This window comes from Dermochelys coriacea, chromosome 10 (genome assembly GCF_009764565.3).
Source record: "Dermochelys coriacea isolate rDerCor1 chromosome 10, rDerCor1.pri.v4, whole genome shotgun sequence".
Taxonomy (NCBI): domain Eukaryota; kingdom Metazoa; phylum Chordata; order Testudines; family Dermochelyidae; genus Dermochelys; species Dermochelys coriacea.
Window position 1 is genome coordinate 55,790,986 of NC_050077.1, and position 13,283 is coordinate 55,804,268.

Consider the following 13,283-nt stretch of genomic DNA (forward strand, 5'->3'; position numbering starts at 1 on the left):
GGCAAAACTAGCAAATGGTTGCCACTACCAGTCTGGGGTCACTCACATGTGATGTTTTCAGCCCTGTGTGACCACCTGTTCAGCTCACGTGTTAGAAATAACCCTGCTTTTGACAGCATGCCATACTTCTGATCTGAGCAGAGCTTCCCCTAGCTGCTCTGCTCTGTGGGCTGGGCTTGCAATCAGGGAGTGAAATTGGCACAAGTGCCACAGCAACTGTCTCCTGTTTCTCATACTCACTCTGTGGAAAAGCTGGGATAGTGAAGCTTTTCCACAATGTTAGAGAGGCAAGGTTGACAAGTCTACATGTCCTGACTCCACAACCCAGTCACTGGTAAAGCTGATGTTCAATGGGTTACCATTTTGCAGAGTGCTCTGCTCTGCCCCCACTGACGTGACCTCACACACACCATGCACATGGGGTCATGCAGATGGGGGCGGGTCCACGCAGTTCCAGAAGTTCCGAAGCGTTTGGTATTCTGAATCAGTGACCACCCTAGGGACTGGTCCTATGAGGGCCTCTGAGTTGTCTGACTCATGCTCCCAAAGTGCAGCCACAGGAGCTGTACGGGTAAAGGCAGCCATCAGCCACGAGGAGAGCTGTGGGAGAACATGCAGCCCATCTGCCCCTGTCCCCACCCCTCCTTTGAGATCTTCTTCAGATTTCATCAACTGACCCTCAGAGTAGCCACAGCCCTTTTTCCCTGGTAAAAAGGGGAGAGGAGGGAGCCACCAAAGGAGAAGGAAAAAGGGAACATAAAGAAATCAGGGAACCAGGATATGGGAAACAAAACCATGAGGGGTAATAACAGGGACTTCTAGGAGAGCAACACATATAGATGCAAGGAGATTTGGGTGAAGGGGAACCCGGATGGCCATTTGGGAGAAGGAGAAACAGGTCTGGGGGGGAATATTTGGTTTTCCAAGGACAGAGATATGGGTGAGAGGTTTGGGATAGGGAAGAGGGAAAGATTAAGGAGCCAGATAGGAAGAGATGGAGGGATTAGGGGAGAGAAGACAAATGGGGTATTTAAGGATAGGGAGGTGGGGAGAGAAACAAGGAGAGACGGGGGAAAGTAATGCAAAGGGGAGAGGATACTGAGACCAGAGAAAAGAGCAATGATGTAGAGAGAAAAGGAGAAAGAATGTGGAGGAAGAGAAAGAAAGGTGGACAAGTGCGGTTAATGCATTTTATTTGGCATATTCTTAGTCCCATATTTAATTGTATTAAACAATGGAAAGGTGTGGGGGGAAGAAAGAGAGAATCTACTTTTAGGATTGGGAGGGAAAAAATCTTTGAGCCGCTCGTGGGTGGTGGACATGGGGGACAGAAACTCTAAATGCATAGATGTATTTATTTCTCCACCTCAATTCTTTCTTGTGAACCTTGTGTTTATGATTCGGATACTTGGAACAATCTCCTGAAAAACAACTCTTCCTGCAGAGTTCCCATCGCCTGCTGGGAGATGTCCATTATAATACATTTTCCCCTCCACTGAGAGGAGCTTTATAGATGCTGCCGGACCCTGCAAATTCTCACAGAAATCCCCAAGCCCTTCTGTGGCCATCATCACATTTCATCTATCACAATTTAGGGATAAACACACAATGTTTTATTTCAGACTGAAAAGAATTGTTAAAAGCATTTTAAGAATAGTGTGTGGAAAAAAGAGATTTTTCTAATCAATAGACCAAGTCGTTCCAATAAGCTGTCAGTGTTGGCATTTTTCTAGCTCTGTCGAGTTATATTGTATTATGGTTCTTAAAACAATTATTCTTCCTGACCTGAAAAACTCTTCTATTCTCTGGCCTGGGAGAAAAGCATTGTAATTTGATAGATGAATACCCAGATATGTGGCTCTTTACCTCTGTGAGGAGAAGAATTAGCTAGAGAAGGGGTGGAAGGGTCAAATCATTCTTTGAAGTGGATCAAATTGCATTTTAACTTATGGGCTGTGGTCCAGGACATACATTTCCCCCTATATATGACCTTCAATCCACAGCAGAGTTCCCACTGCTGTCACTGGGACAATTACCCAAGGGTCAGGGGCAGAATATGGCTTTTATGTAGTCACTAAACTTTTTTAGTTATTTGTCACATTCAGCGTCACGTAGTGGAAAACAATCTCACTTGTAGGACCGCTGCTATTTCCACCCTTTCATTTCTTCCTCACTTATCCACCTTTCTCTGTTTCTCTATGTCACCTGTTTTTGTATGTCTCTTCCTTTTTTCCCTCTGCATTTCCTTCCCTGCAGTATCTCCCAATTTGACCCCCTGGACTTCACTCCCACCCCATTTGAAAAAATGGTAGGCAGTGGTATAATTGATGACATACAAAGTATCATAATTGGCCTTGAGTTTACATCCCACTGAGAGTTATGGAGACTAGTGTTGTTCGCACCTCACAAGGACAAGCTACCTGCAGACTCAGAAAGAGAATACTGAGTTTATGCTTGTTTCATGTCTCAGAATTCTCTCCATAACCATGAAGACTGGAAACATGTTTTTAACAGAAACTGAGATTTTTGCAGTGTCTTACTATGGGCATCAACATTGTTGACTGGGCCAGTTGTTGCTCCCAGCTCTGATTTAGGTGAATCCAACATCCGTCAATCTAAGTTCTAATATGGCCCCTGCCATGCTGGATGGTAAACACCTTACAGAATTCTGAAGTGTGTGCAAGAACCATCTCTTTCTACTTCCTACAGCCAGAAGGGACTGGTGCTATTATTGTGGTGCTGTTTGCGGAAAGCAAGGACAAAAGCAGGCTTTACATTTTGCCCTGGAGTTGCTGATGTCTGGGTCCACTCTGAAAGGTTTCCTTGATATCAATATATCTCTTTTGATTATAACAGTTTTCCATGCGCTTCTGAGTCACACAGGTCCCAGAAAGCCATATGTAGTGGCTCTGCAGAAGGTCAGGATGCAGGTCATCCTGCTGAACAAGGCCAAAGGCAGGGCCCCAATGTGTTGTGTGCATTAGATTGCTGAGGAGGGGCCAGGAAGGAAAGCTAAATCACAGGAGCCCCCTCAAGATGGTCGACTCCATAGCGTCACTCAGTCAGCACTGACCCATTGGGTATTTATTTGTTAATGATTTTACATGACATGTCAGACTGCAGTAGGGTGGAAAAAGTTATTTGGCAACAACATTCACAACAATCTGCTCTGTGCCATCACTTCACTCTCATTAGCCCAATTACTACATATCTCAATTGGGCTGGATGAAATCTGACATCACATATGTAATATCACATTGCATGACCACAGCCAATGGAAAAGCACCTTCTTGGGAACAGGAAGCAGCACCCCACAGCTGCAGAGCCAGAAATCATAGCTACAGACCTTACATGGGCCACGAGCTTCAGAGGCCCCCTCTCTCCTGGACAAGGGCCCAAAATGTATAAAAGGGAAACAATAAAACAATATATTGATTTTAGACTAAATACATGCAGCACGGGGAAGATCCAGAAAGCACTGATTCAAGAATAAGTGTTTGTATTCCAGTTCAAGCAGAAGATTTGATGGATGTTTTACCTCTTCAGGCCAAATAACAATCAAATATTTCAAGAGTGTTGCTTAAAACCTGTATAAATTTACAATTACCTAGAATATCAGCACAAAAAACTATTTGGTTTTACAATTCTAAATGTTTAAAGTTCTTTCAGAACTGTAATAGCATTGTTTAGCTGCAGCACACCTCATAAATGAGGAGTCTTACAAGGTAGCTGGTGGGCCACATTCATTTATTCTTATTCAGTACAAGTTCACTAATAATAAAACTTCAAGTTTATACCCAGTGGTGGAAAGGAGCCATGTTTAAAAATGACCTTGAAGGCTTTTCCTCTACGAGATCACTGCTTTTTGATTAAACAAACAAATGACAGAAGTATCAACTAGAAATCAATAATACAAAGATTTAGATCATTGCAAAAGACAAATACATAGTTATATCCGGGATAAAGCAAGCTCAGTGACAAAAAGAATTCTTCCCTGAGTGCAAACATTCACTGACTTCACGTTTGCCCCAGGATAACTTTATTAGTTCCATAATGATACATTCCTGGGAGAAAGCATCTGGAAATGGTAAGCTGAGATTTCCCTGGTCACAAAGTTTGAAAAGAGAAATAAATTAAAAGGCAGAAGTAATCCATCAAGAGGATGCAGTACTGAAAGATGTGAGATATAGGTAGAAATTTTTGAAAAGTGTTTAAAAACCGCTCCAAAGTTATTTTTTCACTTTTTGGAGCAATAGCACGCTCTTACATAAGATACCTTTCTCAGGCCATCGTATGGGCAGGTTTCCATTGTTTCCTAAAATCAAGGAGCAAAAGGCTTTTCTCAGCTAAATCCAGGGGTCAAAGCTTGTCTAGTGTAATTGAGTTGGCAGCCTGACAACCCTAATTTGACTTGGCTAAGGAAGATTTTGACTAGTTATGCTAGTGAAGGCTCATTAGCTTTGATTGTGCTGGTGTTGCTGAGAGGAGAATTTGCCCAGAACTTTCCTATCTCCCCTATTTTGCAACATATTGTGTACCAGTTATCCACCTGCCTACCCCCTACGTCTTACAGGTGGCTGAACTTCAATACTGCTGTACAGATACTGCAAATGGAAACCAACATTTGCCAACAGACATCCACAATGGGCCAAATTAAGAGGTGATATGAGCTCAGACTAGGACCCAATTTACCAAAGATACTAAATCATGTGCCTCTCTTTAAGCATGCAAATACTGCCATTGACTTCAGTGGACTACGGGTGCATTGAGTACCTTTCTGAATCCAGACTCTAGGCTGGACTCCCTTTCAGATATCTATGTCCTAGCTGGTGTGACTTACATGGTGAGGAGAAAGGAGTAAGAATATCTATATTAAAATTTTCCCCCATAATGAAGAGAAGGCAACACAACATTTACAATCCATTATGAGGAAAGAAAATAACTTCGTATTTTCGGATGGTTTGTTGAATCCTTCTTTATCTTGTCCTGGCATAGCAGTAATATTCATGATCTTGTTATAAACAGCTTCTGTTACTGCTTTATTTTGCAAAAAGAAAAGGAGTACTTGTGGCACCTTAGAGACTAACAAATTTATTAGAGCATAAGCTTTCGTGAGCTACAGCTCACTTATGCATCCGATGAAGTGAGCTGTAGCTCACGAAAGCTTATGCTCTAATAAATTTGTTAGTCTCTAAGGTGCCACAAGTACTCCTTTTCTTTTTGCGAATACAGACTAACACGGCTGCTACTCTGAAACCTGCTTTATTTTGGAGTTTAATTGTTTGCAAAAGCCATGTATTTTCAAACATGATGAAATTATTTCTAAAATATTGGAATATATTTTCCTTTTACTTGAGGCCTAATGCTTTTTAACTTTTTATAATAGGCCTGTGTGCCAAATATCTGCAGTTGTTATTCATACAAAATTTCCATTGAAGCCCAGGGGTTTTCAGTAACCCAGGCTATGACTTCAATGGCAGTTTTGTTTGAAGAAAAGGAGTACTTGTGGCACCTTAGAGACTAACAAATTTATTAGAGCATAAGCTTTCGTGAGCTACAGCTCACTTCATCGGATGAGCTGTATGTAGCTCACGAAAGCTTATGCTCTAATAAATTTGTTAGTCTCTAGGGTGCCACAAGTACTCCTTTTCTTTTTGCGAATACAGACTAACACGGCTGCTACTCTGAAACCTGAGTTTTGTTTGAGAAATTGGCTGAATAAAGGCTGCAGGATGTGGCCCCATATTAACTGCACAAAGAGATGCAAGCTTAGCTGCAGTTGTCGCACAATATGAAGAGGGAAAAAGTGACATTTCTGGAGTAATACTGTGCATGTGGAACATTTTTGTTTATCTTTTGCTTTGTGTAGGAAACTATGATGGATCATGCGTTGCGCACAATCTCATACATTGCTGATATTGGTAACATCGTTGTTTTAATGGCAAGACGCCGGATGCCAAGGTCTGCTTCTCAAGACTGTATAGAGACGACACCTGGTGCCCAAGAAGGAAAGAAACAGTACAAAATGATATGTCATGTCTTTGAATCTGAGGATGTAAGTAAACTTAAATTATTTTTTAATACAGTATGTCATTTAGGGGACCTCAGAAATCTAATGGTATCATCGCATGAATGCATTTTTGTTGCCAAGAATTTCTTTTCTGATTGGCTGATCCTTTCAAAGGTTTACAGGCTAACTTTTATAATAGTTGTTACTGTTCCCAAACTGGAATATTGGTATAGGCTATAGCTTTGTTCAGGAAGGACAGGCGGGGCAAAAGAAATTATCAAGAATATATACCCTTGCTCTGAAGTCCAGAAGGAGATGGGAGTCACTGGTTAATGATAAAAGGGGTATCCTGGTAGTAGTCTACTATAGACCAACAAATCAGGAAGAGGAGGCGAATGAGACATTTCTAGAACAACAAAAATACCCAAAACACAAGAGCAGTACAACAGGGGACTTTAACCACCCAGACATCTGTTGGAAAAGTAATACAGAAAAACACAAAATTTCCAGTAAGTTCTTGGAATGTATTTGGGACAACTTTTTGTGCAGAAAGTAGCCAAGATGGCAGCCATTTTAGACTTGTTTCTGGTCAACAGGGAGCAATTGGTAGTGAATCTGAAGGTGGAAGGCAATTTGGGTGAAAGTGATCATGAAATGATAGATTTCATGATTCAAAGGAAATTTGTAAGCATCTGGAGGATAATAGTGTTATAAGGAATAACCAGCATGGATTTGTCAAACAAAAATCATGTTAAACCAACTTAATTGCCTTCTTTGACAGGGTTACTGGCCTAGTGAATGGGGGGAAGCAGTAGATGTTATGTATCTTGATTTAGTAAGACTTTTGATATAGTCCCATATGATATTCTCATAAGCATACTAGGGAAATGTGGTCTTGGTGTATGCACAATTCATTGAAAGACCATACTCAGAGTAGTTATCAATGGTTCACTGTCAAACTGGGAGTGTGTATCTAGTGGGGTCCCACAGGTCAGCCCTGGATCCAATACTATTCAATATTTTCATTAATGATTTGGATAATGGAGAGTATTTGTATAAAATTTGCAGATGACACCAAGCTGGGAGGAGTTGCAAGAACTTTGGAGTACAGAATTAGAATTTAAAACAACTGTGTCAAATTGGGGAATTGGTCTGAAATCAGCAAAATTAAATTCAGTAAAGATAAGGGCAATACACTTCATTTGGGAAAGAAAAATCAAATGCACAATTACAAAATGAGGAATAACTGTCTAGGTGGTAGTACTGCTAAAAGGATCTGTGGGTTATAGTGGATCACAAATTGAATGAGTCAACAATGTGATGCAGCTGTGAAAAAGGCTAATATTCCGGAGTATATTAATAGGAGTAAGTCACACGAGGTAATTGTCCCACTCTACTTGGCCCTGGTGAGGCTTCTGTTGGAGTAGTGTGTCCAATTCTGGGCGCCATACTTGAGGAAAGATTTGGACAAATTGGAGAGAGTCCAGAGGAGAGCAACAAAAATGATAGAAGGTTTAGAAAATTTGACCTATTAGGAAAGGTTTTAAAAAAACTGGGCATGTTTAGTCTTGAGAAAAGAAGACCAAGGGGAAACCTGTTAACAGTCTTCAAATATGTTAAGTGCTGTTATAAAGAGGATAGGAATCAATAGATCTCCATGTCCACTGAAGGTAGGACAAGAAGTAAGTGACTTAATTTGCAGCAAAGGAGATTTAGATTAGATATTAGGAAAATTTATAAGGGTAGTTAAGTTCTGGAATAGGCTTCCAAGGGGTGTGTGGAATCCTCATCATTGGAGGTTTTTAAGAACAAGTTGGTCAAACACTGTCAGGGATGGTTTAGGTTTAATTGATCCTGTCACAGTGTAGGGGGATGGACTTGATGGCTTTTCGAGACGCCTTCCAGCCCTACATGATTCCATAGGAATGTTCTGCATTTTATTATTTAAAAGGAAAGGGAGTGATCACATCACAGTTCTGGCCATTTGCACTCATCGTAGAAAGGCCAAAGAATGAATGGGCGTGGGGAGACACTCTCACCTCTGGGGAAATGTGTGTGTGTTTTTTTTTTTTTTTTAAGAAAAGTTAAAGGAAAAAGTGTCAAGTTAGTAAAAATTAAAAGCAGGAAAAGTATTAATTTTTGTTTCTAACTTATAAAGATTTTTTGAAGTACTAATGCCAGTAACAGGAAGAAGTGATCATTTAAATCCACCAGTTTTAATGGGCAGTTTTAAAATCTGTTTCTTTACATGTTGTTTTCAAAATAAAGCTAGCCCATTGTTTGATACAATTTTAGCTCCAGATCACACATTTTGCGAGGCAGAAAATCTTTCAGTTTAATGTTTGAATTGGGAGGCAGTGTTGCCTAGTGGATAGAATAGCGGGCTCATGAGATCTGGGTTCTGTTCCCAGCTCTGCCACTACCTGCTGGGTGACCTTGGCAAAGTCGCTTTGCCTTCTTGTGCCTCCATTTCTCCATCTCTAAAATAGGAATAATGATACTTACCTCCTTTGTAAAGCTCTTTGAGATGTACTGATGTAAAGCACTAAATGAGAACAAGGTATCGTTAAAAACAATAATTGATTCTAAGCCTGCATTTGACTTGCGTCTTTTTCCGAGCTGTTGGAGAACTTGAAAAGCAGAGGGGAGAGAAATGGACTGAACACCAAAAACTGATACCAGTGGAGACAGATTAAGTAGCGGGAAGGGGAGACAGATGACAAACCATGATAAGATGGGTTATAAATTCTTTATTGATTACTTCTCAATGGTTGACATTCACATGTCTTGGACATATTTATTTGTATTGTTGTTCATAGTGAGACGGGTCACCTCATTGAAAAGAAGCTCCAGAATATACAGTAATGTCATGTGACTAGTTTAGCTGATCATTTCTCAGGATTTTCTAAATCTGTTTTCAAATGGTAGAATATTGACCTCTGTCTGTCTTTAAACAATGGAGTTTATTGCAACATGTTATTGTAAAGCATAAATTAAACAAGAACGTTACCTCTGTTGAACACTTGAAATTAACCATTGAGCATCCTATTTTGAGAATAAAGAGTTATAGATGTTATAACAATGCCTACCATGTGTAGAGATAGTGTGGGTATCCCTGACTGTATTTAGGTTGTGCCAGTTCTCTGACAAAGACCACTGCATTTTCAGAACAAAAACACCTTCAAAACTCAGGTTGTTGGACTGAATACGCTGCTTCCTCATATATGATATGTGATTCGTAGCTGGTCACTAGTATTTTGAGGGACTCTACACTACAAGATACAAGCAACTCCTATTTAAGTCAGTAGGAGTTGTTCATGTCCTGTGGTGGAAGAAGAATAGGGCTCCTGGAAACCATATTGACCTACCAAATCTAACCTATCATTCTCTTGTGATCTGCAGTGGATCCACATAGGAGAAATAAAAATTTCAGTTAAAAAAACTAATTTTGCACATAAATACCTCCTGCTTTTTCCTACCTCTGTCTCTCACTGCTGCAGTGACATCTAGTGGAACTAAAAAGCAAAATTTGCTACAAAGGTTTGTGATTCTGTCTCGGTTAATTTAACATTTGTACAGTGCCTTGAATGTGTAAAGTGCTAAGTATTATTAATTATCATCTGTCTTTTCATTTCTAATGTGTCTATTGCCCTAGGCTTCCAGGCATTAGTCAGTGCAATTCAGCTCTCTTACAGTTAACTTTGTTGGGTACTCATCTCATACTGCAGAGACTGCATAGTCAGAGGAGGTCTCCAGAAACACACCAGAGACTTGGAGAATGACTTAACAATTAGAGTCCAGCAGATTTTCCTAAATGTGGCTAGGATATGCCCAGCAGTGTTTGGCCAGTGTGCACCATGATCATAAAAGGATTCACTGTCACAAAACCATACAATGCAAGAAGGCACAGACACATTATTAAACATTGTTGATGCTGGCAGGCAGTTCAGGCACTGCTCTGGGTTAAATAAGGCAATCAGCAAGTGGGTAGGGGACGAGGAGACAGGATTTGCTGAAGCTATGGGGGGGTACAATGGCCGCAAAGTGAGAGCTGATGGATTTAAACAAACTGATGGATTTATGCAGTGGTATAATATCCAGGAGTATTGAAGATTCTGATGATGGAGCAGGCCAAACTAACCATGCATTCATTTGGTCTGGTGTAAGGGTGGGCTTAATAATCACAAACTGGGAAACTCTATTCTGGTCACACATGCAAGCACAGACCCTCCTCTCTGCTGCACAGAGGACTGAACTTGTGTTCAGAAAGTACTGAGTGTCCAGACCAGGTGACAGTTTCTCTCCTAAGGTATGGCCCACGCTGTGGAAAAGTCTGAGAACTCCTGATCTACAATATACTTCTTCAGTGCTTATAGAAACAGATGCATAAGCAGCATATTACTAGCCACTGCAGCTTCTTGGTGAAAGCAGGTCATAAGAATGGCCATAGTGAGTCAGACCAATGGTCCATCTAGCCCAGTATCCTGTCTTCTGACAGTGGCCAATGGCAGATACTTCAAAGGGAATGAACAGAGCAGGCAATCATCAAGTGATCGATCCCCTGTCATCCACTCCCAGCTTCTGGCAGTCAGAAGCTAGAGACAACCAGAACCTGGAGTTGCATCCCTGACCATCTTGGGTAATAGCTATTGATGGACCTATCCTCCATTAATTTAATTCTTTTTTGAATTTTGTTATATTTTTGGCATTTACAGCATCCACTGGCAATGAATTCTACAGGTTAACTGTACCTTTTCTTTTGTTTATTTTAAACCTGCTGCCTATTAATTTCATTCGGTGAGCCCTAGTTCTTGTGTTATCTGAAGGAGTAAAAAGCACTTGCTTATGCATTTTCTCCACACGAGTCATGATTTTTGACCTCCATCATATTCCCTTAGTCGTCTCTTTTCCAAGCTAAAAAGTCCCAGTCGTCTTAATCTGCCGTCATATGGAAACTGTTCCATACCCTTAATCATTTTTGTTGCCCTTTTCTGTACCTTTTCCAGTTCTAAGATGCCTTTTTTTAGATGGGATGACCAGAAGTGTCAAGAGGTCAAGAGTTTGCCCGATTGAGTTTCCAAAAGAGAGATTTATATTATCGTTGCATTCTGTATTATTTTAGGTGAATCTTATAAGCAAGCTAGCTCCGTTCATTGCTACTGAGTGGTGTTCCTCCTTTTCAGCTGCATCTTATTTTATTTTACAGGCACAGCTGATAGCTCAATCAATTGGTCAGGCTTTCAGCGTGGCCTACCAGGAGTTTCTGAGAGCCAACGGAATTAATCCAGAGGATCTCAGTCAGAAAGAATATAGTGACATAATCAATACCCAGGAAATGTATAATGATGATCTTATACACTTCTCCAATTCAGAGAACTGCAAGGAGGTAAATTCTTTTTTTTAATTTTTATTTCATATTGTTAATCCTGTTTTCTTATTTTTAATATTGGGTACACTTGGCATTTTAAGAGTACATTTGCATGGGAAATAAATGGTTTTATTAGTATTCAGCCTTAGGAGCTTTTTATTTTTCCTACCCATTTTACTTTCAAGGCCCTTCTGTTTCCATCATAATAATAATAATTACATTTACATTTCATATAAATGGGAAACCATAATACCTTTACACCATGCTTCAGGTGTCAGTTACTTGCGTATTATAATGAGGTGTTGATATAATAGGGGAGTTGGTAGTCAGGTTTTAATGACCTTGAAAATTCACATTTTAATAGATTTTATATCTGCTGTTTGGCACTAAGCGTCTCTGTAAATGAGCTGACATTTCTGATCTCAGTAGGATATCTTTGGTTTATTTTCTGTATTAAGACTGTGTGTGTGTTTTAATTCCCAATCTAGAATAAAATCATATCTGGTTAATTTAAATGTTAGAGGTGCATGTAGAAGAGAGGCCTGCTTTCAAAATATTACCTGCAATGCCATGGGTGGAGGAGCATTCATCTGACATAGAAGTAATGGTTTTTAATCAAGTTAGCTAAAAATCACAGGACAGGATCCAAACACAGATAATATGACCTTAAAGGCCAGATTGTTCTTGGGTTTTGTGGGTGTTTGAGGGCAATGGGTGGAACAGTGAGCTGTCCACCATCACTGCTCCCCATGCAGGGATAGGGACCATTACACGCTGTGTGCTTGGGGAGAATAGGTACTGCTCTTGTGCACCCCCACGATACAATTCCCCGAGGAGCAAGTGGGATCATGGTAAAGGGTAGGCGCAATGTGTGCACTCCCACTGTACATGGGGAAGTTGTTAGGGGAGGGAAGGGATTTTTGTCTCCTGAAAAGATTGCAAAACTCTTCCAGGGCTTAGGAGGCTTCTGTCCATCACCAGTACTGCTTGTTGGTTGAATACCATAGACTGGACCTAATATAGCATTGTTTTTAGTCCATGAAAGAAGGGTTATATGGAGTTCTGGCTCTGCATTGGACAAGCATGGCTGGCTCTTATGCTTCTGTTATTATCATAGCTCTTTCAAATCCCATTCATCTTATACTCAACACACTCCTGACTATCAGACTTCAGAGGGATAGCCGTGTTAGTCTGGACCTGTAAAAGCGGCAGAGAGTCCTGTGGCACCTTATAGACTAACAGACGTACTGGAGCATAAGCTTTCATGGGTGAATACCCACTTCATCGGATGCATGTAGTGGAAATTTCCAGAGGCAGGTATAAATATGCAAGCAAGAATCAGGCTAGGGATAACGAGGTTAGTTCAATCAGGGAGGATGAGGCCCTCTTCTAGCCACCCTGGACATACCACATGATCCATTGTCTACAGCCAAGCTCTGAGGTACAACCGCATTTGCTCCAACACCTACAAGATCTTCACCAAGTATTCTCAAAACTACGATACCCACATGAGGAAATAAGGAAACAGATCAACAGAGCCAGACGTGTACCCAGAAGCCTCCTGCTGCAAGACAAGCCCAAGAAAGAAATCAGCAGAACTCCACTGGCCATCACATACAGTCCTCAGCTAAACCCTCTCCAATGCATCATCGCTAATCTACAATCCATCCTGGACAACTATCCCTCACTTTCACAGGACTTGGGAGGCAGGCCAGTCCTCGCCCACAGACAACCCGCCAACCTGAAGCATATTCTCACCAGCAACTACACACCCCACCATAGTAACTCTAAGTCAGGAACCAATCCATGCAACAAACCTCGATGCCAACTCTGCCCACATATCTACACCAGCAACACCATCACAGGACCTAACTAGATCAGCCACACCATCAGCGGTTCATTCAC

General features: G+C 40.9%; 1 protein-coding gene across 9 annotated transcripts in view; it reads left to right on the forward strand.

Annotated features, from left to right (window-relative positions):
• The window catches only part of APBA2 (amyloid beta precursor protein binding family A member 2), a 206,576-nt gene that overhangs the window by 166,085 nt on the left and 27,208 nt on the right, over nucleotides 1-13,283 (forward strand). For all 9 annotated transcript variants that reach the window (XM_043493841.1, XM_043493842.1, XM_038418360.2 and 6 more), the window contains 2 exons: nucleotides 5,870-6,055; nucleotides 11,217-11,396. In XM_043493841.1, the coding sequence (XP_043349776.1) occupies nucleotides 5,870-6,055; nucleotides 11,217-11,396 (366 nt within the window). The remainder of the gene's footprint in view (nucleotides 1-5,869; nucleotides 6,056-11,216; nucleotides 11,397-13,283) is intronic.